General features: G+C 36.8%; 1 protein-coding gene across 1 annotated transcript; it reads left to right on the top strand.

Annotated features, from left to right (window-relative positions):
• Positions 1–640: 640 nt before the first annotated feature.
• LOC110452530 (uroporphyrinogen decarboxylase-like) lies at positions 641–19,444 on the top strand. Its single transcript, XM_021501129.1, has 10 exons — positions 641–702; positions 2,903–3,008; positions 3,325–3,410; positions 4,246–4,344; positions 4,658–4,819; positions 5,002–5,163; positions 6,356–6,493; positions 6,976–7,076; positions 7,760–7,826; positions 16,733–19,444. Exons 1-10 carry the CDS (start codon positions 679–681, stop codon positions 16,895–16,897), a joined length of 1,110 nt encoding a protein of 369 aa, XP_021356804.1. The 5' UTR covers positions 641–678; the 3' UTR covers positions 16,898–19,444.
• Positions 19,445–24,406: the final 4,962 nt, after the last annotated feature.

Here is a 24,406-nt window from a genome sequence, read left to right as displayed (position 1 = left end):
AAAAAAAATCCAGTATTCTGCCAAGATAATACTTTCAACAGACCGTTCAGTCAGAGTTCTCAAGTAGACAGTTAGATCTCAATTTTGTTTCCTCTGAAGATGGTACTGGTGGAAACAGTATTTCTTCGAGTCGTTTTTATTTCTGTCTCGAATATCACAATGATAACATGCAATCGTTAAAAGAAAGGAGGGTGTAGCCCACCCGGGGGCAGAGGGACAGGGTGTGGCCCACCCGGGGGTAGAGGGACGGGGCCACAGCAAATAGGGGAACTTGAGGTAAATCTTAAAATCCTTCTCCTTCAGTACCATTGGAGGGATTTTAACCAAATCTTGTGTAAGCATCGTTGGGCAAATTTGAAAATCTTGTTTTTATGCAGAAAGTCAAACAAAGTAAACATTACCTGATACCAAGCCATAACTAAATTACATAAAAGTAACATAAACAATAAATACATGACATAATTAATTTAAATGAACTGTAAAAAATAAGAGATCATATATAGATATATACCTCATAATATCAATCGTAACATCTCGGCCAATTCCGTCATGATTGACTCCGAATGCGGACGAAATGGGGCCGAGATATTGCGAGTGATATATAGGCAGGCCAATTGGGCCTTTCGTTCGGTCGTTCGGAATGAGCAAGAGCCGAGGAACTCCGAAGCAAGATCAAAGATGGCTTCTCCCATGATTACACAGGTACAATATTTGTCCCAAACAATTTACTACGTTGAGGGTTTAACAAACCATTTATTAAACGCCATACTCCGATTCACACTCTCAAATTAACTTCACGTCATGTTTTATTTTTCTGAAATTGTTGACAAAACCTATATTTAACGCATTATCAGAAAGCTGACATAATGTCAACGTCACAGATGTTATCAAAGCCGGCCGGTATTTTTTTCATGAAAGTGCTGGTCTTCATCGTCAGTCACACAATTCAATTTTCCGCTTTTTGAATCGCTGCTCAGTGGCGGATCCAGAGGGGTTTTTTGGCCTTCAGGAAACCCCCCACCCTGAGAATTTTCTTTAAAAATCATGGATTTTCACCATTTGCCTCAATTTTTCCCCACATGGAAACCCCCCCAGGAAATTTGGAAACCCCCCTAGATAGGTCTCTGGATCCGCCACTGCTGCTGATAAATGAATTTCCATTAAAATTTCCTCGCGGACTGTTTGTAGGTCACGAACTGTTTCATCTTTGACTTTATCTTCAAAAGTTTGGCCACAACTTCGCATAACCCTGCATTTTTGTAAGTTACCGTTTTGAGTAACAACTTTATTAATGAAATAGGGAAATAAAGTGAAATGAAAACACATCAAAAGTTCTTTTAAACATTATTAACAAAAGGGGCGCCCTTATGTCAACATTATCCAATAAATAATACAATGTCACAGATATACAAACAAAAATGGTAAATCAGTTGTCAAAATGTTTGTAAAAATGAGAAAAATTGTATTCACCTCCATAGCTTATAGTATGTTGTAGAGTAAGGTGACCAAACCATCATTTTATTAAATCATTGAAAATCTGAGGAGGAATTTTATTCACTAATGGTTGTATCAAAGGAAAATTATCGATGCATGTTCTTACAAACGAAATTATAGCACCCGGGGCTCACTTGAGATATTTATAGAACGCTCTGAAGTCACCAATCAGCGTCTCCGGTTTTTGCGAATGCCAGGACCCAAATCGGATCAAGGCTTAACTTTTACAGTATCTTACGCTTCAAATGAATATTTTTTATCGGCCAATAAACATTTTATGATGACCTTTAGAATTTATTTGACATACAAAAAGTATTTCTATAGTATGAATTTATTCCTATAGCCCAAAACAGAATGCATAGTCGTCGCCATTTTTAAAAACGTAATCAAAACACTGACATTTGAGTTTAAATTACATTTTCTTGTGCTATTAAACTTAAAAAACTAATCATATGAAGACAAAAAAAGGGTGCATGGCTATCTATTCTAAGACTACATCATTATTATAACTGATTTGTTGACACATTTATTTATTTATAAGTATTTTTGCAAAAAGTGATCCGATTTGAGTACTGAATCGATTTGGGTACTGCCTCCTTATACATAGCTGTTACTTATTTATACCCATATGTGCCGTTGTGCCCAACCTGTTAAAGTTGAAACAAAAGCACCCAATTTATTTGTTCCTGTTTTGCCAAAACCTGGTACATCTTGGTCTTTGTTTCTTATAAGTCCCCCGCCGGTTCCCGGTCGGGTATTGGGTTTGTACTCCATCCTTCTATCTGTCTGAATTCCGTCCATCCCAAAGTTTGTCTAGGTCATTTCTTTTTTACTAATTCACCTGGAGTAACCAGATTTTGTTTGTCACAGTACATCTTGGGATAGCTGAGTGTCATCTACAAAACATACATCACTGTGACCTAAGGTTTGACCTTTGACCTCAACCTTTGAAAAGTTTGGCAAGGGCATATTTTCTATACTATAGCACAGACTTGGATAGTCTAATTCCGTGGCTATAGTCAGTGCTATATAAACGTGGTCAGTGTTATATAAACATGGTCAGTGCTATATAAACATGGTCAGTGTTATATAAACATGGTCAGTGATATATAAACATGGTCAGTGATATATAACATGGTCAGTGGTATATAACATGATTTTGTTTGTCACAGTACATCTTGGGATAGCAGAGTGTCATCTACAAAACAAACATCACTGTGACCTAGGGGGGGAACAAGAAGTATGACATTGTGAATCGAACTATATACTGAGATATCTGTACAGCTTGTTAAATACAAAAATCATTATCGGTGGCGGACTAGCTTGTTAAATACAAAAATCATTATCGGTGGCGGACTACGAAATATATGCTTTGTTAAATGTAAAGTATCAATTGCTTTTTTTGCAGTTTTTCCCTCCCCTAAAAAATGACCTTATCTTGAGAGCAGCCAGAGGTGAGAAGGTAGAACGGGTTCCCGTCTGGCTGATGAGACAAGCTGGACGCTACCTTCCAGGTAAACTTTTGACTTTAAACACCTTATTCTAAATAAGCAATACGCCTTGGGTAAGCAATAGGCCTTTGGTAAGGATATTTAGCCAGTTGCTTGCTGGGATATAGGGTTATCAAGCTTTGTTTATTTTTATTTTCTTTAAAGGCCACATCATTGAATACCAGGTGACCCATTGGGCCTCTTGTATAGCACTGACCTGGAGAAATCAAAATGTCATTTTTGGGTATTTAAAATACTTTTGAAAACTTTTTTAGATAAATTAAGATGTATTTAAAGTAAAAACACACATTTCATTAAGAATGATTTACATTTCATTCAGAGTACAATGCCTACAAGAAGGAGCACTCTGCAGATTTTTTCAAAACGGTACAGACCCCCAGCATGGCCTGTGAGTTAACACTTCAGGTAAGTAAGTCTAATATAAAGTATCCTCTCTCAACCGAGTTGTGAAAAATATATAGTGTCTGTTAGTACATATGTTCACGTTTTGTCATTGCTCTAGCAACTCCGTTCCTGCATGGAATTTGATCAAAATTATTCATTGGTCAGGTACGACAATACTTTGAACAAGTCTGTGTTTCTGAAGAGATTTCTATTTCACTTTATTCAGTATTGAAGTATAAGAATACCTCACATAATTTACATGCTGTTGCTGAAGAAGTTTCATCAATGTTTTTGTATCAACATATCAGGTATTACTTACCCATCTATAAATCTATTAAATTAATGCAATTTTTCGTGTCCAATATCATGTTAATTAACAGAGGATGAAGTTGCTTGAGTGAGACCTATAACAAGATACTGTTCAATACATAATCTTGAACTTGTATCGTTTGTGTGCCTTTTTTAAAATTATGTTCCATTTCAGTTTAGGTAATCTACAGTTTATTTTCCTTAATCGGGGACATAAGAGATGTACAATCTGTTGCCCTTATTATAATACTTACAACCTTATTTTTCTTCTAATTAGACTCTTTTCCATGCTTTTTGTCATGACATTCATCAAGAAGTTACCTGCAATGCTGCATGTTGAAATAAAGTTAATATTAAAAAAGGTGTTAAAGGATGTATTCAGATTAATATAGATATGTAGATAAGACAGGAGGGCTGTGGGAGGAAATCTTGAATTTCCTCTTGTTCAGGATTTATACCAGGTACCTGGTATATGGTAATTCCTGACTTGATTGCTAGACTTTAGTGAAACAATTCTACATATGATACAATATATCGTCTATTTCAGCCGTTGCGGAGGTTTGATCTGGATGCTGCAATCATTTTTTCTGACATCCTAGTGATCCCTCAAGTGCTGGGTATGGATGTCAACATCGTGGAAGGCAAGGTATGCACTGTAGGGGGAAAGCTGCATGGTTGATCAATATAAGAATAATATGCTTGTGCAGTTAGTACATCTGCTGTAGTTGCTATAAGAAATGAATGTTTTGATCAATATTTGAATAATAGGTGCCATATTTTGAGCTAAAATGTGCATGCAAATAATTCAAAATCATGTTTGAAGCACTCCCTTATTTAGAGTGTGTAACGGCCAGGTGTACATTCACAGTTGCCAGGGTTTCATAGGCTATAAATAAAAAAATACAGGCAATTAGGTACATTATACATGCAATATGTAACACTGTATATCTCTTACATAGGGAGTGGTGTTTGGTTTTCTGCTGGAAACCCCTGCTGACATGGAAAGACTTAACACCGGTGTAGATGTCACAAAGGAGCTTCACTACGTCATGGAGGCAATCACCCTCACTCGCCACCAGATCAAAGGCCAGTGTCCGCTGTTTGGCTTCAGTGGGGCTCCGGTAGGTCACCATCATTTATTGATAGCTCCATAAGTGCAGTATGAAATATGGCTATGGTGACTCACAGACAATATTTACACGAGAATTTAGAATAAGTCTAGTTTGTAAGTAAATGAACATTTTGAATTTTTCGCTTTTTTTCCTGAAAGTTATTTTTAGCCAGTGTTAATATTTTGTTCCAGTGGACCCTTATGAAGTTTATGATTGACGGTGGCTCTCATTCACCTTTACCAAAAGCAAGGAAGTGGTTGACGAAATATCCCAAGGAAAGTCACAACCTTCTGTCAATCCTTACCGCCAAAGTCATTGATTACCTCGTCGCACAGATCAAGGCTGGTGCACAGGTCTGTCTTCACCAATCCTTAAGTCACAAGTTTTGTGTTTTTGTGAAATTCAGACATAATATTACTCTATCAGTACCTTTTCTCCGGAAACTTTTCAAATATTTTTTACATTTCGGGGTCATGTATGGGTAGGTTGGAATTCAATATTAAAGTTTAGTACCAAATAAGACCCCATTCCTAGGACTAGACCCTCTGTGTGCCGGTGTAAGGAGGTAGCAATCATTTATGTGGTGTTAACAGTTCATCAGTTGGATCCACATACAGGAGGAAACAGTTAGGAGTGTTTACCTATAAAGCATGAAACAACTGTTTTGTCACTGATTAATGAAAAGTGAATGCTTCTTAACATTTTACTGACATTGTTAGTTTCTTTAAACTGTGACATTATGATTTTGATGCTGAACCTGTTTTGCTTTAAGATTTTATAAAATCAATTTTATTAGTGTTTGAGCACAACTGTCAACCCATCACAGTTTACCAGGCAACACTGATTAGTCGAAATGATACGTTTGAATTTTTGTCCAGTGATTGCTGTTTTCTTAAATTGACAAATAGTTGCTATGTCCCAGGGATATAGCTCATTTTACCCGCATATAGTTTCAGGACTATTTCCATGTTGTAATGAACCATTGAAAACATTATGCTGTGATCACATGCTAATTGTCCTGCCCACTTTATGATATCGTAGTCATGCCATGAGAACGGAGCCAATCACATAGGTAGAACTAGGCAGAGCTAGTATTTGACCCTGACCTCTCTGTTGTCGATAGAACCATCACTGCTGACAACACTTTGTTGCTTCTGAAGAATATCTGTGCAGTTTGTAAGTGTATATAGTATAGGATTTTGCAATTTAGATTTTAGTAATTTTCTGGTTACTCTTGAGCAAGATTAATAACTGAGGGAAATGACAGTTTACAAACAAAAATAGCAACGAGAAAGTCAACACAATCAACAAACCTTCAGGATTGGTTGGTATCTTTATAATAAAACAGTTATAGATTCCGTCATTCGGCACTTATGAAATAATCATTTTATTTTTCCTTAAGACAAACTGTTGCCCTTGGCTTTCAGCCTCAGGAAATGGTTTGTCTTTCATGGACAATCTGACAACTAATTCCCTTGTGCTGTTTCTAATAAATATGTCTATAATTTTACAGATTGTACAATGTATCTCCGTTTTCCTTTGCAGATTGTGCAAGTATTTGATTCCTGTGCTGGAGAGCTAGGACCAATCCAGTTCAACAAATTCAGTTTACCCTATCTTAAAGATATTTATTATGGTGTGAGGGAAATGCTTTCTGTGGAAAAGGTTGAGCCTGTCCCCATGGTAAAGAAATCATTGTGAAAAAAATGTCATTTCATTATTTAAGAAATTTCCAATAAATATCCAGCAGACATAATTGACTTGCCAAGTTGGCCGAGGACAGAATGTTTTGTTCTGAGGAGATCTGTGTTAATATAAAGAAATGAGAGATCAGATTTTAATTAGATTGGTGAAAAGGGGCTAAAAAATCAAATACAACCCCATGCGTCCAGTGTTTAGCTTATTCTCAACACACAGTTAAACTAAATGGTAAAGAAGACCTTTCTGTAGTTTATGTCAAAAAATATTATTCCTTGACCTCAATCTTTTCCTGCATCACACACAGGGGACAACTTTTCGTATATTTTACACTGGGAGAAAACACACTAATATTTACCCTGGTACAACAATTACTCTTCCTGTGTCTAGAATAAGAGAAGTATCTTTACCATAAGAATCAATCTAACCTAACATGTTCCTGAAATTTTGTCAAAATTGTCTTCAAGGTTGTTTTTGCCAAGGATGCCCATTTTGCTCTTGAAGAGCTTGGTAAAATAGGATATGAAGTTGTCTCCCTTGACTGGACTCAGAAACCATTGCATGCAAGGTGAGCTAAAATTCTGTGTTACAACTAGGTTAATGTTTGTACTTTCTAATTTTCAGCACAATAAATGTTTTGTAAATATACTGCCATTACAGTAGTCTAGATCTGATATAAAAGTATGACTACATCATACTTGCCAACTTTTTGAAATTTCCATGGGGGAGATTAGGCATGCTGAGAATTGAAATTGAAAACGTAAATAAGATGTGTGTATGTACACCCTAGGGAAAAATGACACTTTTAAATGGCATCTTTTGAGCTGTTCTTTCAGATGACATCGTCAAATATTAGAAGATAGGACTAGTTTAGTAAATTCACTGGTTGAAAATGCTCAATTTTAAGGTCCAAAATCGGAAGCCTCCCTCAAAAATAGGGAGAGCTGGCAGGTATGATACAGGGTTTATACTCACTTATTATTTGCAACACAAATTGTGCATGTTTAAGACATATTTGAATTTCTGAATTGAGAATCATGATAGTGAAATTTTGTTTTGATGATAATTAGATTTAGTTTGGATTAGTGCTTTTCTTGACCAATGTGCTCTTCCTGGTGTAGTCTAACTTGCTGCTGTAAACTAAGAGATACAAACTAATACAGAATATTCATGTAGTTATCAATAGGGGAATCATACTTTCTCACTACATATCAAATGTAATGTGATTTAATTATATTTTCATCTATTCAGACGGTTATTGGGTGCTAAAGTGACCACTCAAGGTAACCTAGACCCAACTTTCCTGTACGCTCCTCATGTAAGTATCATACATTGTTGTTGGGTGGGCATTGTTTACCTTGAGTCTAATTTGATTAGATTTATACACTTATAAAAAATGTTTTAATAATTCCTGATGGCAGAGGATGTTCTAGGCTAGACATTACTTTGTAGCAAACTGATAAGTTCAGTTCATCAGTTCAGCGTACATGTCACCATAAGCATAAGGGTGACATCATACTGTGTCATAGACCAATCAGTGATTAGATTAGTAACATCCATAGACCAGTCAGTGATTAGATTAGTAACATCCATAGAGCAGTCAGTGATTAGATTAGTAACATCCATAGACCTGTCAGTGATTAGATTAGTAACATCCATAGAGCAGTCAGTGATTAGATTAGTAACATCCATAGACCAATCAGTGATTAGATTAGTAACATCCATAGAGCAGTCAGTGATTAGATTAGTAACATCCATAGACCAATCAGTGATTAGATTAGTAACATCCATAGACCACTCAGTGATTAGATTAGTAACATCCATAGACCAGTCAGGGATTAGATTAGTAACATCCATAGACCAGTCAGGGATTAGATTAGTAACATCCATAGACCACTCAGTGATTAGATTAGTAACATCCATAGACCAGTCAGTGGTGAGATAAGTACTGTCTATACATCAGTCAGTGGTGAGATAAGTACAGTCTATACATCAGTCAGTGGTGAGATTAGTACTGTCTATACATCAGTCAGTGGTGAGATAAGTACTGTCTATATATCCGTCAGTGGTGAGATTAGTATTGTCCATAGACAAATCAGTGGTGAGATTAGTAACATCCATAAACCAATCAGTGATTAGATTAGTCACATCCATAAACCAATCAGTGATTAAATTAGTAGTGGTGAGATAAGTACTGTCTATACATCAGTCATTGGTGAGATAAGTACTGTCTATACATCAGTAAGTGATGAGATAATTTCTGTCTATACATCAGTCAGTGGTGAGATAAGTCCTGTCTATACATCAGTCAGTGGTGATATTAGGATTTTCCATAGTCCAGGCATTGGTGAGATTAGTATTGTCCATAGACCAATCAGTGGTGAGATTAGTAACATCCATAAACCAATCAGTGATTAGATTAGTAACATCCATAAACCAATCAGTGATTAAATTAGTAGTGGTGAGATAAGTACTGTCTATACATCAGGCATTGGTGAGATAAGTACTGTCTATACATCAGGCATTGGTGAGATAAGTACTGTCTATACATCAGTCAGTAGTGAGATAAGTACAGTCTATACATCAGTCAGTGGTGAGATTAGTACTGTCCATAGACCAGTCAGTGGTGAGATTAGTATTGGCCATAGACCAGTCAGTGGTGAGATTAGTATTGGCCATAGACCAATCAGTGGTGAGATTAGTAACATCCATAAACCAATCAGTGATTAAATTAGTAAAATCCATAAACCAATCAGTGATTAGATTAGTCACATCCATAAACCAATCAGTGATTAAATTAGTAACTCATTGGTGAGATAAGTACTGTCTATACATCAGGCATTGGTGAGATAAGTACTGTCTATACATCAGTCATTGGTGAGATAAGTACTGTCTATACATCAGTCATTGGTGAGATAAGTACTGTCTATACATCAGTCATTGGTGAGATAAGTACTGTCTATACATCAGTCAGTGATGAGATAAGTACTGTCTATACATCAGTCATTGGTGAGATAAGTACTGTCTATACATCAGTAAGTGATGAGATAATTTCTGTCTATACATCAGTCAGTGGTGAGATAAGTAATGTCTATACATCAGTCAGTGGTGAGATTAGTACTGTCTATACACCAGTCAGTGGTGAGATAAGTACTGTCTATATATCCGTCAGTGGTGAGATTAGTATTGTCCATAGACCAGTCAGTGGTGAGATTAGTATTGTCCATAGACCAATCAGTGGTGAGATTAGTAACATCCATAAACCAATCAGTGATTAGATTAGTAACATCCATAAACCAATCAGTGATTAGATTAGTAACATCCATAAACCAATCAGTGATTAAATTAGTAACATCCATAAACCAATCAGTGATTAGATTAGTAACATCCATAAACCAATCAGTGATTAGATTAGTAACATCCATAGACCAATCAGTGATTAGATTAGTAACATCCATAGACCAATCAGTGGTGAGATAAGTACTGTCTATACATCAGTCAGTGGTGAGATTAGAATTGTCCATAGACCAGTCAGTGGTGAGATAAGTACTGTCCATAGACCAATCAGTGGAGAGATAAGTACTGTCCATATACCAATCAGTGGAGAGATAAGTACTGTCCATAGACCAGTCAGTGGTGAGATTAATATTGTCCATAGACCAGTCAGTGGTGAGATTAGTATTGTCCATAGACCAATCAGTGGAGAGATAAGTACTGGCCATAGAGCAGTCAGTGGTGAGATTAGTATTGTCCATGGACCAATCAGTGGAGAGATAAGTACTGTCCATAGACCAGTCAGTGGTGAGATTAGTATTGTCCATAGACCAGTCAGTGGTGAGATTAGTATTGTCCATGGACCAATCAGTGGAGAGATAAGTACTGTCCATAGACCAATCAGTGGAGAGATAAGTACTGTCCATAGAGCAGTCAGTGGTGAGATTAGTATTGTCCATAGACCAGTCAGTGGTGAGATTAGTATTGTCCATAGACCAGTCGGTGGTGACATTAGTATTGTCCATAGACGAAAAAGTGGTGAGATTAGTACTGTCCATAGACCAGTCGGTGATGAGATTAGTACTGTCCATAGACCAATCAGTGGTGAGATTAGTACTGTCCATAGACCAGTAAGTGGTGAGATTAGTACTGTCCATAGACCAGTCGGTGATGAGATTAGTTCTGTCCATAGACCAATCAGTGGGGAGATTAGAACTGGCCATAGACCAGTCAGTGGTGAGATTAGTACTGTCCATAGACTAGTCGGTGATGAGATTAGTACTGTCCAGAGACCAATCAGTGGGGAGATTAGAACTGTCCATAGACCAGCCAGTGGTGAGATTAGTATTGTCCATAGACGAATTAGTGGTGAGATTAGTACTGTCCATAGACCAGTCAGTGGTGAGATTAGTATTGTCCATAGACGAATAAGTGGTGAGATTAGTACTGTCCATAGACCAGTCGGTGATGATATTAGTACTGTCCATAGACCAGTCAGTGGTGAGATTAGTAAATGGTGAGATTAGTACTGTCCATAGACCAGTCGGTGATGAGATTAGTACTGTCCATAGACGAATTAGTGGTAAGATTAGTACTGTCCATAGACCAGTCAGTGGTGAGATTAGTAAATGGTGAGATTAGTACTGTCCATAGACCAGTAAGTGGTGAGAATAGAACTCTCCATAGACCAGTCAGTGGTGAGATTAGTACTGCTTATAGATCATTCAGTGGTGAGAATAGAACTGTCCAAAGAGCATTCAGTGGTTAGAATAGAACTCTCCATAGACCAGTCACTGGTAAGAATAGACCCCATCCATAGACCAGTTAGTGGTGAGATTAGTTATGTCCATAGACCAGTCAGTATTGAGATAAGTACTGTCCATAGACCAGTAAGGTTTTGAGTGGTCAGGGATAAATCAGAGTAAGAGGAACACAGGGTATTCGAGCAATAGCAGTTCGAGTAATATGTGTTATTAGATATAGTAATTGACAGTGGAGGTAGGGACACCTGATATACTGGTATAGGATATCAGGTGTCCCTACCTCCACTGTCAATTCCTATATCTAATAACACATGTGTACTCCCCAATAACCTATACCAGTATATCAGGTGTCCCTACCTCCGCTGTCAATCACTATATCTAGTAACACATGGGTACTCCCCAATATCCTATACCAGAATATCAGGTTTCCCTACCTCCACTGTCAATTACTATATCTAGTAACACATGTGTACTCCCCGATATCCTATACCAGTATATCAGGTGTCCCTGCCTACACTGTCAATTACTATATCTAATAACACATATTAGATATAGTAATTGACAGTGGAGGTAGGGACACCTGATATACTGGTATAGGATATTGGGGAGTACACATGTGTTATTAGATATAGTAATTGACAGTGGAGGTAGGGACACCTGATATTCTGGTATAGGATATTGGGGAGTACACATGTGTTACTAGATATAGTGATTGACAGTGGAGGTAGGGACACCTGATATACTGGTATAGGATATTGGGGAGTACACATGTGTTACTAGATATAGTGATTGACAGTGGAGGTAGGGACACCTGATATACTGGTATAGGATATTGGGGAGTACACATGTGTTACTAGATATAGTGATTGACAGTGGAGGTAGGGACACCTGATATACTGGTATAGGATATTGGGGAGTACACATGTGTTACTAGATATAGTGATTGACAGTGGAGGTAGGGACACCTGATATACTGGTATAGGATATTGGGGAGTACACATGTGTTACTAGATATAGTGATTGACAGTGGAGGTAGGGACACCTGATATACTGGTATAGGATATTGGGGAGTACACATGTGTTACTAGATATAGTGATTGACAGTGGAGGTAGGGACACCTGATATACTGGTATAGGATATTGGGGAGTACACATGTGTTACTAGATATAGTGATTGACAGTGGAGGTAGGGACACCTGATATACTGGTATAGGATATTGGGGAGTACACATGTGTTACTAGATATAGTGATTGACAGTGGAGGTAGGGACACCTGATATACTGGTATAGGATATTGGGGAGTACACATGTGTTACTAGATATAGTGATTGACAGTGGAGGTAGGGACACCTGATATACTGGTATAGGATATTGGGGAGTACACATGTGTTACTAGATATAGTGATTGACAGTGGAGGTAGGGACACCTGATATACTGGTATAGGATATTGGGGAGTACACATGTGTTACTAGATATAGTGATTGACAGTGGAGGTAGGGACACCTGATATACTGGTATAGGATATTGGGGAGTACACATGTGTTACTAGATATAGTGATTGACAGTGGAGGTAGGGACACCTGATATACTGGTATAGGATATTGGGGAGTACACATGTGTTACTAGATATAGTGATTGACAGTGGAGGTAGGGACACCTGATATACTGGTATAGGATATTGGGGAGTACACATGTGTTACTAGATATAGTGATTGACAGTGGAGGTAGGGACACCTGATATACTGGTATAGGATATTGGGGAGTACACATGTGTTACTAGATATAGTGATTGACAGTGGAGGTAGGGACACCTGATATACTGGTATAGGATATTGGGGAGTACACATGTGTTACTAGATATAGTGATTGACAGTGGAGGTAGGGACACCTGATATACTGGTATAGGATATTGGGGAGTACACATGTGTTACTAGATATAGTGATTGACAGTGGAGGTAGGGACACCTGATATACTGGTATAGGATATTGGGGAGTACACATGTGTTACTAGATATAGTGATTGACAGTGGAGGTAGGGACACCTGATATACTGGTATAGGATATTGGGGAGTACACATGTGTTACTAGATATAGTGATTGACAGTGGAGGTAGGGACACCTGATATACTGGTATAGGATATTGGGGAGTACACATGTGTTACTAGATATAGTGATTGACAGTGGAGGTAGGGACACCTGATATACTGGTATAGGATATTGGGGAGTACACATGTGTTACTAGATATAGTGATTGACAGTGGAGGTAGGGACACCTGATATACTGGTATAGGATATTGGGGAGTACACATGTGTTACTAGATATAGTGATTGACAGTGGAGGTAGGGACACCTGATATACTGGTATAGGATATTGGGGAGTACACATGTGTTACTAGATATAGTGATTGACAGTGGAGGTAGGGACACCTGATATACTGGTATAGGATATTGGGGAGTACACATGTGTTACTAGATATAGTGATTGACAGTGGAGGTAGGGACACCTGATATACTGGTATAGGATATTGGGGAGTACACATGTGTTACTAGATATAGTGATTGACAGTGGAGGTAGGGACACCTGATATACTGGTATAGGATATTGGGGAGTACACATGTGTTACTAGATATAGTGATTGACAGTGGAGGTAGGGACACCTGATATACTGGTATAGGATATTGGGGAGTACACATGTGTTACTAGATATAGTGATTGACAGTGGAGGTAGGGACACCTGATATACTGGTATAGGATATTGGGGAGTACACATGTGTTACTAGATATAGTGATTGACAGTGGAGGTAGGGACACCTGATATACTGGTATAGGATATTGGGGAGTACACATGTGTTACTAGATATAGTGATTGACAGTGGAGGTAGGGACACCTGATATACTGGTATAGGATATTGGGGAGTACACATGTGTTACTAGATATAGTGATTGACAGTGGAGGTAGGGACACCTGATATACTGGTATAGGATATTGGGGAGTACACATGTGTTACTAGATATAGTGATTGACAGTGGAGGTAGGGACACCTGATATACTGGTATAGGATATTGGGGAGTACACATGTGTTACTAGATATAGTGATTGACAGTGGAGGTAGGGACACCTGATATACTGGTATAGGATATTGGGGAGTACACATGTGTTACTAGATATAGTGATTGACAGTGGAGGTAGGGACACCTGATATACTGGTATAGGATATTGGGGAGTACACATGTGTTACTAGATATAGTGATTGACAGTGGAGGTAGGGACACCTGATATACTGGTATAGGATATTGGGGAGTACACATGTGTTACTAGATATAGTGATTGACAGTGGAGGTAGGGACACCTGATATACTGGTATAGGATATTGGGGAGTACACATGTGTTACTAGATATAGTGATTGACAGTGGAGGTAGGGACACCTGATATACTGGTATAGGATATTGGGGAGTACACATGTGTTACTAGATATAGTGATTGACAGTGGAGGTAGGGACACCTGATATACTGGTATAGGATATTGGGGAGTACACATGTGTTACTAGATATAGTGATTGACAGTGGAGGTAGGGACACCTGATATACTGGTATAGGATATTGGGGAGTACACATGTGTTACTAGATATAGTGATTGACAGTGGAGGTAGGGACACCTGATATACTGGTATAGGATATTGGGGAGTACACATGTGTTACTAGATATAGTGATTGACAGTGGAGGTAGGGACACCTGATATACTGGTATAGGATATTGGGGAGTACACATGTGTTACTAGATATAGTGATTGACAGTGGAGGTAGGGACACCTGATATACTGGTATAGGATATTGGGGAGTACACATGTGTTACTAGATATAGTGATTGACAGTGGAGGTAGGGACACCTGATATACTGGTATAGGATATTGGGGAGTACACATGTGTTACTAGATATAGTGATTGACAGTGGAGGTAGGGACACCTGATATACTGGTATAGGATATTGGGGAGTACACATGTGTTACTAGATATAGTGATTGACAGTGGAGGTAGGGACACCTGATATACTGGTATAGGATATTGGGGAGTACACATGTGTTACTAGATATAGTGATTGACAGTGGAGGTAGGGACACCTGATATACTGGTATAGGATATTGGGGAGTACACATGTGTTACTAGATATAGTGATTGACAGTGGAGGTAGGGACACCTGATATACTGGTATAGGATATTGGGGAGTACACATGTGTTACTAGATATAGTGATTGACAGTGGAGGTAGGGACACCTGATATACTGGTATAGGATATTGGGGAGTACACATGTGTTACTAGATATAGTGATTGACAGTGGAGGTAGGGACACCTGATATACTGGTATAGGATATTGGGGAGTACACATGTGTTACTAGATATAGTGATTGACAGTGGAGGTAGGGACACCTGATATACTGGTATAGGATATTGGGGAGTACACATGTGTTACTAGATATAGTGATTGACAGTGGAGGTAGGGACACCTGATATACTGGTATAGGATATTGGGGAGTACACATGTGTTACTAGATATAGTGATTGACAGTGGAGGTAGGGACACCTGATATACTGGTATAGGATATTGGGGAGTACACATGTGTTACTAGATATAGTGATTGACAGTGGAGGTAGGGACACCTGATATACTGGTATAGGATATTGGGGAGTACACATGTGTTACTAGATATAGTGATTGACAGTGGAGGTAGGGACACCTGATATACTGGTATAGGATATTGGGGAGTACACATGTGTTACTAGATATAGTGATTGACAGTGGAGGTAGGGACACCTGATATACTGGTATAGGATATTGGGGAGTACACATGTGTTACTAGATATAGTGATTGACAGTGGAGGTAGGGACACCTGATATACTGGTATAGGATATTGGGGAGTACACATGTGTTACTAGATATAGTGATTGACAGTGGAGGTAGGGACACCTGATATACTGGTATAGGATATTGGGGAGTACACATGTGTTACTAGATATAGTGATTGACAGTGGAGGTAGGGACACCTGATATACTGGTATAGGATATTGGGGAGTACACATGTGTTACTAGATATAGTGATTGACAGTGGAGGTAGGGACACCTGATATACTGGTATAGGATATTGGGGAGTACACATGTGTTACTAGATATAGTGATTGACAGTGGAGGTAGGGACACCTGATATACTGGTATAGGATATTGGGGAGTATATATGTGTTACTAGATATAGTGATTGACTGTGGAGATAGGGACACCTGATATACTGGTATAGGATATTGGGGAGTATATATGTGTTACTAGATATAGTGATTGACAGTGGAGGTAGGGACACCTGATATACTGGTATAGGATATATGAGGAATATATATGTGTTACTAGATATAGTGATTGACTGTGGAGATAGGGACACCTGATCTTATGAAACTTTTTTTGCTGTTCTACCAGGATGAGTTGAAGCTTGCTGTCAAAGACATGTTAGAGAAATTTGGTACGAAGCGGTACATCGCCAATCTAGGACACGGGATACACAAAGACACTGATCCTGACAGTGTGGGTGTATTCATTGACGCTGTACATTCCTATTCCGAGGACATGATTGCGAGGGAATAGTTAAATCAATGGTGCTAATTTATGTGTTCACAATCCTCTGTGATATGGCAGAAATATTTCTGTTTTGGAAAAGGATATTTTTATTTGTATGATGAAGGCTAAAATTTGAAAGAAAAATGTAAAGAAAGCAAATCATATAAACATGAACATAAGTGTTGTCCATTTTAAAATATTTATGAATATTTTTGTTATGAAAACATTGGTACATTCAGAATTAATAACTTTATTTTGAAACATCAAAGTCTAAGAGTCATAACACCTAATACCCTGAACAAGGAGAAAATAGTGGAGTTAAAGTAATGGGAAATAAATATCTGTTGAGTTGATTAACTTTGAATACTTACAGAAGTTTGTACATATCTCCTCAGGACTTTAAGAAAATGGTTTTGAATATATCATAAATGTTATTATAGATTATTGGTATGGATATATAGCTGAGATCATATATAAATGTAATAGTTTAAAAGTGCAATAAGGACAACATCTATCTCTCTAGGCCACAAAGGTGTGTTTGGTTGCCATGGTTGCCAAGCTCAGATACAATCCTTATACAGCAAATTAACATCAAAATCATTCAGTCAGTGAAATATTCCGTAACAAACTTAACACGCCACTGGCCCTTATCTGCTGCAGGCGACATTCATTACAGCTCAAAGTAGTGTGCTGGCAGAAGGTGTGCAACATTTGCGCATGACCTTATTTTGATGGGTGAATATTTTCTGGATTAATGACATCACTATATGACAAGTCTGAAACCATGGGGACATTGGACTCTAGGTAGGAACTGGAGATGTACCAGTCATCACATGTTGCAGTAGAAAAATGTCAACTTTATTTAACCATAAAAGCTGTTGTTAACATCTTACAACAGTTAAAATGGACGATGTAGCCTGTTATGTAGGCAGCTCGTGATTTTTGTGGATTTTTTTCACTCAAAGTGAGGAAGTCAGATTTACATTGATTAAATTTGTTTACTTTTTGAAAAAATTCACAGTATGAATTAGCTTTACATGGAATAATGGTATACCTTGAAACAAACTGTCCTGCTCAGGATGATATTTCATATCTTGTGATATCTCCAGTAAAATCCTAGCTCACTGAAGATTGTAGGATATGTTTGTTAATATAAAACACTTAGATGGATAGAACTTCACTTTACATCAGAACACATTTCCTATACTTGTTAAAGGCCTTAATGCCTAATGGCGGTTGTAGTGGAATGGTATATGCTAGTACTGGTAGACTTGTTAATGTACACATATGCTATGGTACATGTATGGTAGGACCTGTACTTGTTTGTGGTGTGAACATTCTGGTGTATGGTGTGCTGCTAAAATCTGGACCTGCTTCTGTATGATAAGTGAGAGGTGTATGGATTAATGATGTAAACATGGTCTGAATTCTGGAGATTTAGTAGGTGTCTGGATTACTGGTACATGTTTATATATGAGTGGGTCTGAATTCTGGAGATTTAGTAGGTGTCTGGATTACTGGTACATGTTTATATATGTGTGGGTCTGAATTCTGGTGATTAAGTTATCGTCCGGATTACTGATGCATGTTTATATTTGTGGGTCTGAACTCTGGATGTGATAGGTAGATGTTGACACTAATATATTTGATTATTTCTGGTGTATTTATGTCAGTGGGTGAGAGAGATCATTAAATAGCATGGTTGAAGGCTAAAGCAGTGTTCTGTTCTGAAATACTATGGCAGTTGTTATGGCCTCTTTGATTTCTACATCACAAACATATTTACCGTAGCAATTTGATTTTCATTCTGACCCTTGACATCTAGCTCAATATCAATGCAATATATTGATACTATTTTATCATACATGAAGAAATTTAAATAAGAATCTTCATAACTTAGCAATCAACATGTACAGTTTCTTTTCTAAATCAATGATGAAGTTAAAATTGTTCAGAAAATACCGATGCTTATTGTATGTTGATTCCTGTTAGGGCCATAATCTTTATTAAAAAAGGGTGTCTACATCATGTTGGTAAAGAATTGGTTAGAATTGCCTTGCGTATTATGATGAAAGTTAGTATGATCTTGATTTTAGATTTTAAATCCTGGTGACATCCAATAAGACCTAATGCATTTGTAATGTAAATGAACAAAATAGTGTACTTTCCTTGGGCAAGTGTGTTTATTTTTTTGTGCTTGCCAGACCTGAAATCAGTTGCCCTGTGCATAGAGGATTTTTACACCCCAGCATTTTGTTTTAATTGTTCTTCAAAGAAAAAATTGGAACAAAATGTATAGACACTGCTTCAGTGACTAAAACTATGCTCAAAAAACAATGAAAAGCCATCTCAGTTTATGTATGAAGATCTATATTATCATACTTGGGTCGCCTCTCTGAAAGATTTCCACCCAGGAAATATCTTCTATTAATGACAAATAATTAAGCAGAAAACACATTTACATTCGTAACCCCTGGGGTAATTCTAAATAATGAGCTTATAATTAAATGTTAAGGATCCCTGTCACACTGCACTGAAGTCCTGGGTTTGAATCCCGGTCTAGCTCCACTGAATTTTTACACTCAAAACACTATTGTTTATTATACATAAATTGTATTCTGTTTATTTCATCTTTATCATTTCTCATAAAAGTCCTGTAAGGTATGGTTTTCTTTAAAGAAATGATTTATTAAATCTTTAACCATACCATTAAAAAAACAGTATCCCAACACTTTGGCAGTGGTACGGGGATCCTTAAGAAAGAGAATTCCAGCACAAATGATAAATATCACTGGGGGTGTAGTATGCTATATTAATTAATGTTAAAATAGTATCGAGAGTCTGTTGAAATTAATTGTATTTTATTCCCGTGTATTCGTTAGAATAGAATATTTTACTTTGTAATCAGATTTTTTTTATAAGGATCTAGTGTTGCCTGTCTAGTAATTTTAATACTTTCTAGTATAGTGGCACAAGCGTAAGACTCCTGTCTAACAGTAACATGTATACACCAATTTTTTTTTCCAAACTTGACGACTATTCGGCACACAATTATTGTTGGAGAGAACATTTTTGATAGTATACATGTACTTTAAGTTAATTTAATTTTATAGACAAATAAACACATCATTTGTACTATTGTGTTTTTTGTTTATTAAAAAAAAAAATGTAACGGAACGTTGCTTTAAAAATATCAGTGTAAGAAATAATGACTGTTCTGTATCAATAATGAGAGTTCAAAGAAAAAGGTTTGAAGTCAAAATTAAAAACAACAAAAGTACCTGATGAGGCATCAACACAAAAAAACCAAAAGGAACTCTGGAGACATCAAAACAAAATACAACTGGAACTGATAAGACATCAAAACAAAATACAACTGGAACTGAGGAGACATCAAAACAAAATACAACTGGAACTGACCAGACATCAAAACAAAATACAACTGGAACTGAAGAGACATCAAAACAAAATACAACTGGAACTGAGGAGACATCAAAACAAAATACAACTGAAACTGACAAGACATCAAAACAAAATACAACTGGAACTGACAAGACATCAAAACAAAAAACAACTGGAACTGACAAGACATCAAAACAAAAAACAACTGGAACTGAAGAGACATCAAAACAAAAAACAACTGGAACTGAGGAGACATCAAAACAAAAAACAAAAGGAACTGACAAGACATCAAAACAAAATACAACTGGAACTGAAGAGACATCAAAACAAAATACAACTGGAACTGACAAGACATCAAAACAAAATACAACTGGAACTGACAAGACATCAAAACAAAATACAACTGGAACTGACAAGACATCAAAACAAAATACAACTGGAACTGACAAGACATCAAAACAAAATACAACTGGAACTGACAAGACATCAAAACAAAATACAACTGGAACTGACAAGACATCAAAACAAAATACAACTGGAACTGACAAGACATCAAAACAAAATACAACTGGAACTGACAAGACATCAAAACAAAATACAACTGGAACTGACAAGACATCAAAACAAAATACAACTGGAACTGACAAGACATCAAAACAAAATACAACTGGAACTGACAAGACATCAAAACAAAATACAACTGGAACTGACAAGACATCAAAACAAAATACAACTGGAACTGACAAGACATCAAAACAAAATACAACTGGAACTGACAAGACATCAAAACAAAATACAACTGGAACTGACAAGACATCAAAACAAAATACAACTGGAACTGACAAGACATCAAAACAAAATACAACTGGAACTGACAAGACATCAAAACAAAATACAACTGGAACTGACAAGACATCAAAACAAAATACAACTGGAACTGACAAGACATCAAAACAAAATACAACTGGAACTGACAAGACATCAAAACAAAATACAACTGGAACTGACAAGACATCAAAACAAAATACAACTGGAACTGACAAGACATCAAAACAAAATACAACTGGAACTGACAAGACATCAAAACAAAATACAACTGGAACTGACAAGACATCAAAACAAAATACAACTGGAACTGACAAGACATCAAAACAAAATACAACTGGAACTGACAAGACATCAAAACAAAATACAACTGGAACTGACAAGACATCAAAACAAAATACAACTGGAACTGACAAGACATCAAAACAAAATACAACTGGAACTGACAAGACATCAAAACAAAATACAACTGGAACTGACAAGACATCAAAACAAAATACAACTGGAACTGACAAGACATCAAAACAAAATACAACTGGAACTGACAAGACATCAAAACAAAATACAACTGGAACTGACGAGACATCAAAACAAAATACAACTGGAACTGACAAGACATCAAAACAAAATACAACTGGAACTGACGAGACATCAAAACAAAATACAACTGGAACTGACAAGACATCAAAACAAAATACAACTGGAACTGACAAGACATCAAAACAAAATACAACTGGAACTGACAAGACATCAAAACAAAATACAACTGGAACTGACAAGACATCAAAACAAAATACAACTGGAACTGACAAGACATCAAAACAAAATACAACTGGAACTGACGAGACATCAAAACAAAAAACAACTGGAACTGACAAGACATCAAAACAAAATACAACTGGAACTGACGAGACATCAAAACAAAATACAACTGGAACTGAAGAGACATCAAAACAAAATACAACTGGAACTGACGAGACATCAAAACAAAATACAACTGGAACTGACGAGACATCAAAACAAAAAACAACTGGAACTGACAAGACATCAAAACAAAAAACAACTGGAACTGAAGAGACATCAAAACAAAAAACAACTGGAACTGAGGAGACATCAAAACAAAAAACCACAGGACCTAGGGAGACATCAAAATTAATGCAACGACAAGATTAATGGAAAAACAACAGGAACTGGTGGAAAGCTAAACAAACTCCGATAACAAGTCCAATCAAATATTAGGATTAATAAAAGTATCCTCGGGTTACCGGTTTCCGCGCACTTTAGAAGCATCCGCGATTTCGTACTCATATCGGCAGAAAACTGTTGAAATTACGGAAGACTGTCATAAACATGTATACAATCTACTAAAGGAAACATAAAAACTAGCAACATAAATCTTTATGTTAAAAAAATCAAAAACAATTTTTAGCAAGTTTCTCCCGTCGGAAGTAGCCGTCATATGTTACCGTGTGTCTACTTTGATTTAGTGTTCAAAGAAAGATAACTCGAATACACTAAAAAGAAATTCTCTACAGTGACCTGAAAGAACAAAAGCTTCGTTTAGAATTAAAAAAAAATCTTTGAACGTCAAAATTAATTATCAAAACATTTTTTTTTGAATTTCACATTTTTAATTAATTGATCAAGATGTCAAATTGAACGAATTCATGTAATTTCATGAATTTATTTATTATATTTATTTAGTTATAATATAGAATCTGTTATTATTTTTTTCTGCATTCTTATATCGGTTTTGGATGATGGTAAGTTATTTCTCATTTTGTTCTGTTTAAAATTGGTGAAAATTGGAAGTTCATTGCATTACAAGGTTTACGTTTCATTGAAAACACTTGATCGATATAAGAATGTCTCCTTGGCTCTTCGGAAGTGGGAAAAAATCGGCGAGGAGATGTGGCCTCATTTGCATACGACATTTTCGTATGTCTATCCGACTACAAAAAAGACTGGTTCATGAATGAAATATATCACCGTTTTTTCAGGTATGTGTTCATTTTGAGCAAGATAAAAAGTGCATTAAGCAAAACTGCATATTTATGCGTGTTTTTTAATCAGTGATTAATTCTTGTTTTCCGGACGAACTTCCGGTATTTTTTGTCAGTTTCCAGACGATGGCCAAACGTCTAAAATATCCTTGTGTTGTGTCCAGCAGGTCACGTAGTTACGAGATATAGCTTGATAAAATGTCTGCCCGGAAATACATAACGCGCGGAAACTGGTGACTAGACGATAATCCACTTGGACATATTTTTAAAAAATTCGAAAACACGAAAAAATATATTACTTTACCAAATAATTAACCATACAAAAATCATTTAAAAATTGTCAAGATAGAAATAATATTAAAACACACAATAGCAAGGGATAGCAACTGACTGACAAGTTTGACGATAAGAATACGGTCACACTTCCTCGATGCTCTAGGGGTTACGAGTGTAACCACTGGAGTATCGAGGATGACAGACAAAGAGAATATTGAACGTACAATACGTATGTACAATATAAATGGCAGAATAACAAAACATTCAATACGAATTCCGATTTTCCAGCAGCATAAGTTCCCGAGACATACACGTCTCTGGTATAACGATAGTGATATCGACGATATTATGAGTGACAAGTTTTACAAAAACAACCGATATTATTAAGTAACAAATATACATTATAGAAACAACATGATCTGAACAACGTTTGACAAGTCAAAGTGAATAGAATATAACAAACTGTTAGGTTATAAAAAGGTTCAACCTTACACCAGTCCAGTTCTGCTGTCTTGTCTTGAATTAAACATGCAGTAGATCTATACGATGTTATGTGGCATCCATCGTTACAGTCATCTGTTGATAGGACGTTAAACCAATAAACCAATCTGAATCTTTGTGATTATTATCACGGTTTATTTTGTTATGAACAATGATGTTTGATCCCTATCGTGACCCTGCTGAAAAATATAAAGAACTTTCTATCTCTGTAATGCACGAGACTTGTCAGGTATTAGTGAAGCCACTCGTATGATTACATATTGTACATACATTGACCGAAATAAATTATCGTCAATCTTTAAAAGCATTTGATTATTAACAATTTATCAAGCATACAAACTAGACTGTGTAGAGCATTCGTGGAGTGTGGATGGCAAACTGTTCCTGAAACTGAAAAACGGTAAGAAAAGGCGGCTATTCAGAGAGACAAATTTGACAGAGTCCTATTTGACAAACGATGCTAATTTCTAGCCCAGCAATAAGTGATATGAACATTTAAAACTAATAATGAAATATGTGTGAACAAACC

Source organism: Mizuhopecten yessoensis, unplaced genomic scaffold, assembly GCF_002113885.1.
Source record: "Mizuhopecten yessoensis strain PY_sf001 unplaced genomic scaffold, ASM211388v2 scaffold6719, whole genome shotgun sequence".
NCBI classification, from domain to species: domain Eukaryota; kingdom Metazoa; phylum Mollusca; class Bivalvia; order Pectinida; family Pectinidae; genus Mizuhopecten; species Mizuhopecten yessoensis.
Note: the sequence above shows the minus strand (reverse complement) of the source record. Positions and strands in the feature narration are given on the sequence as shown.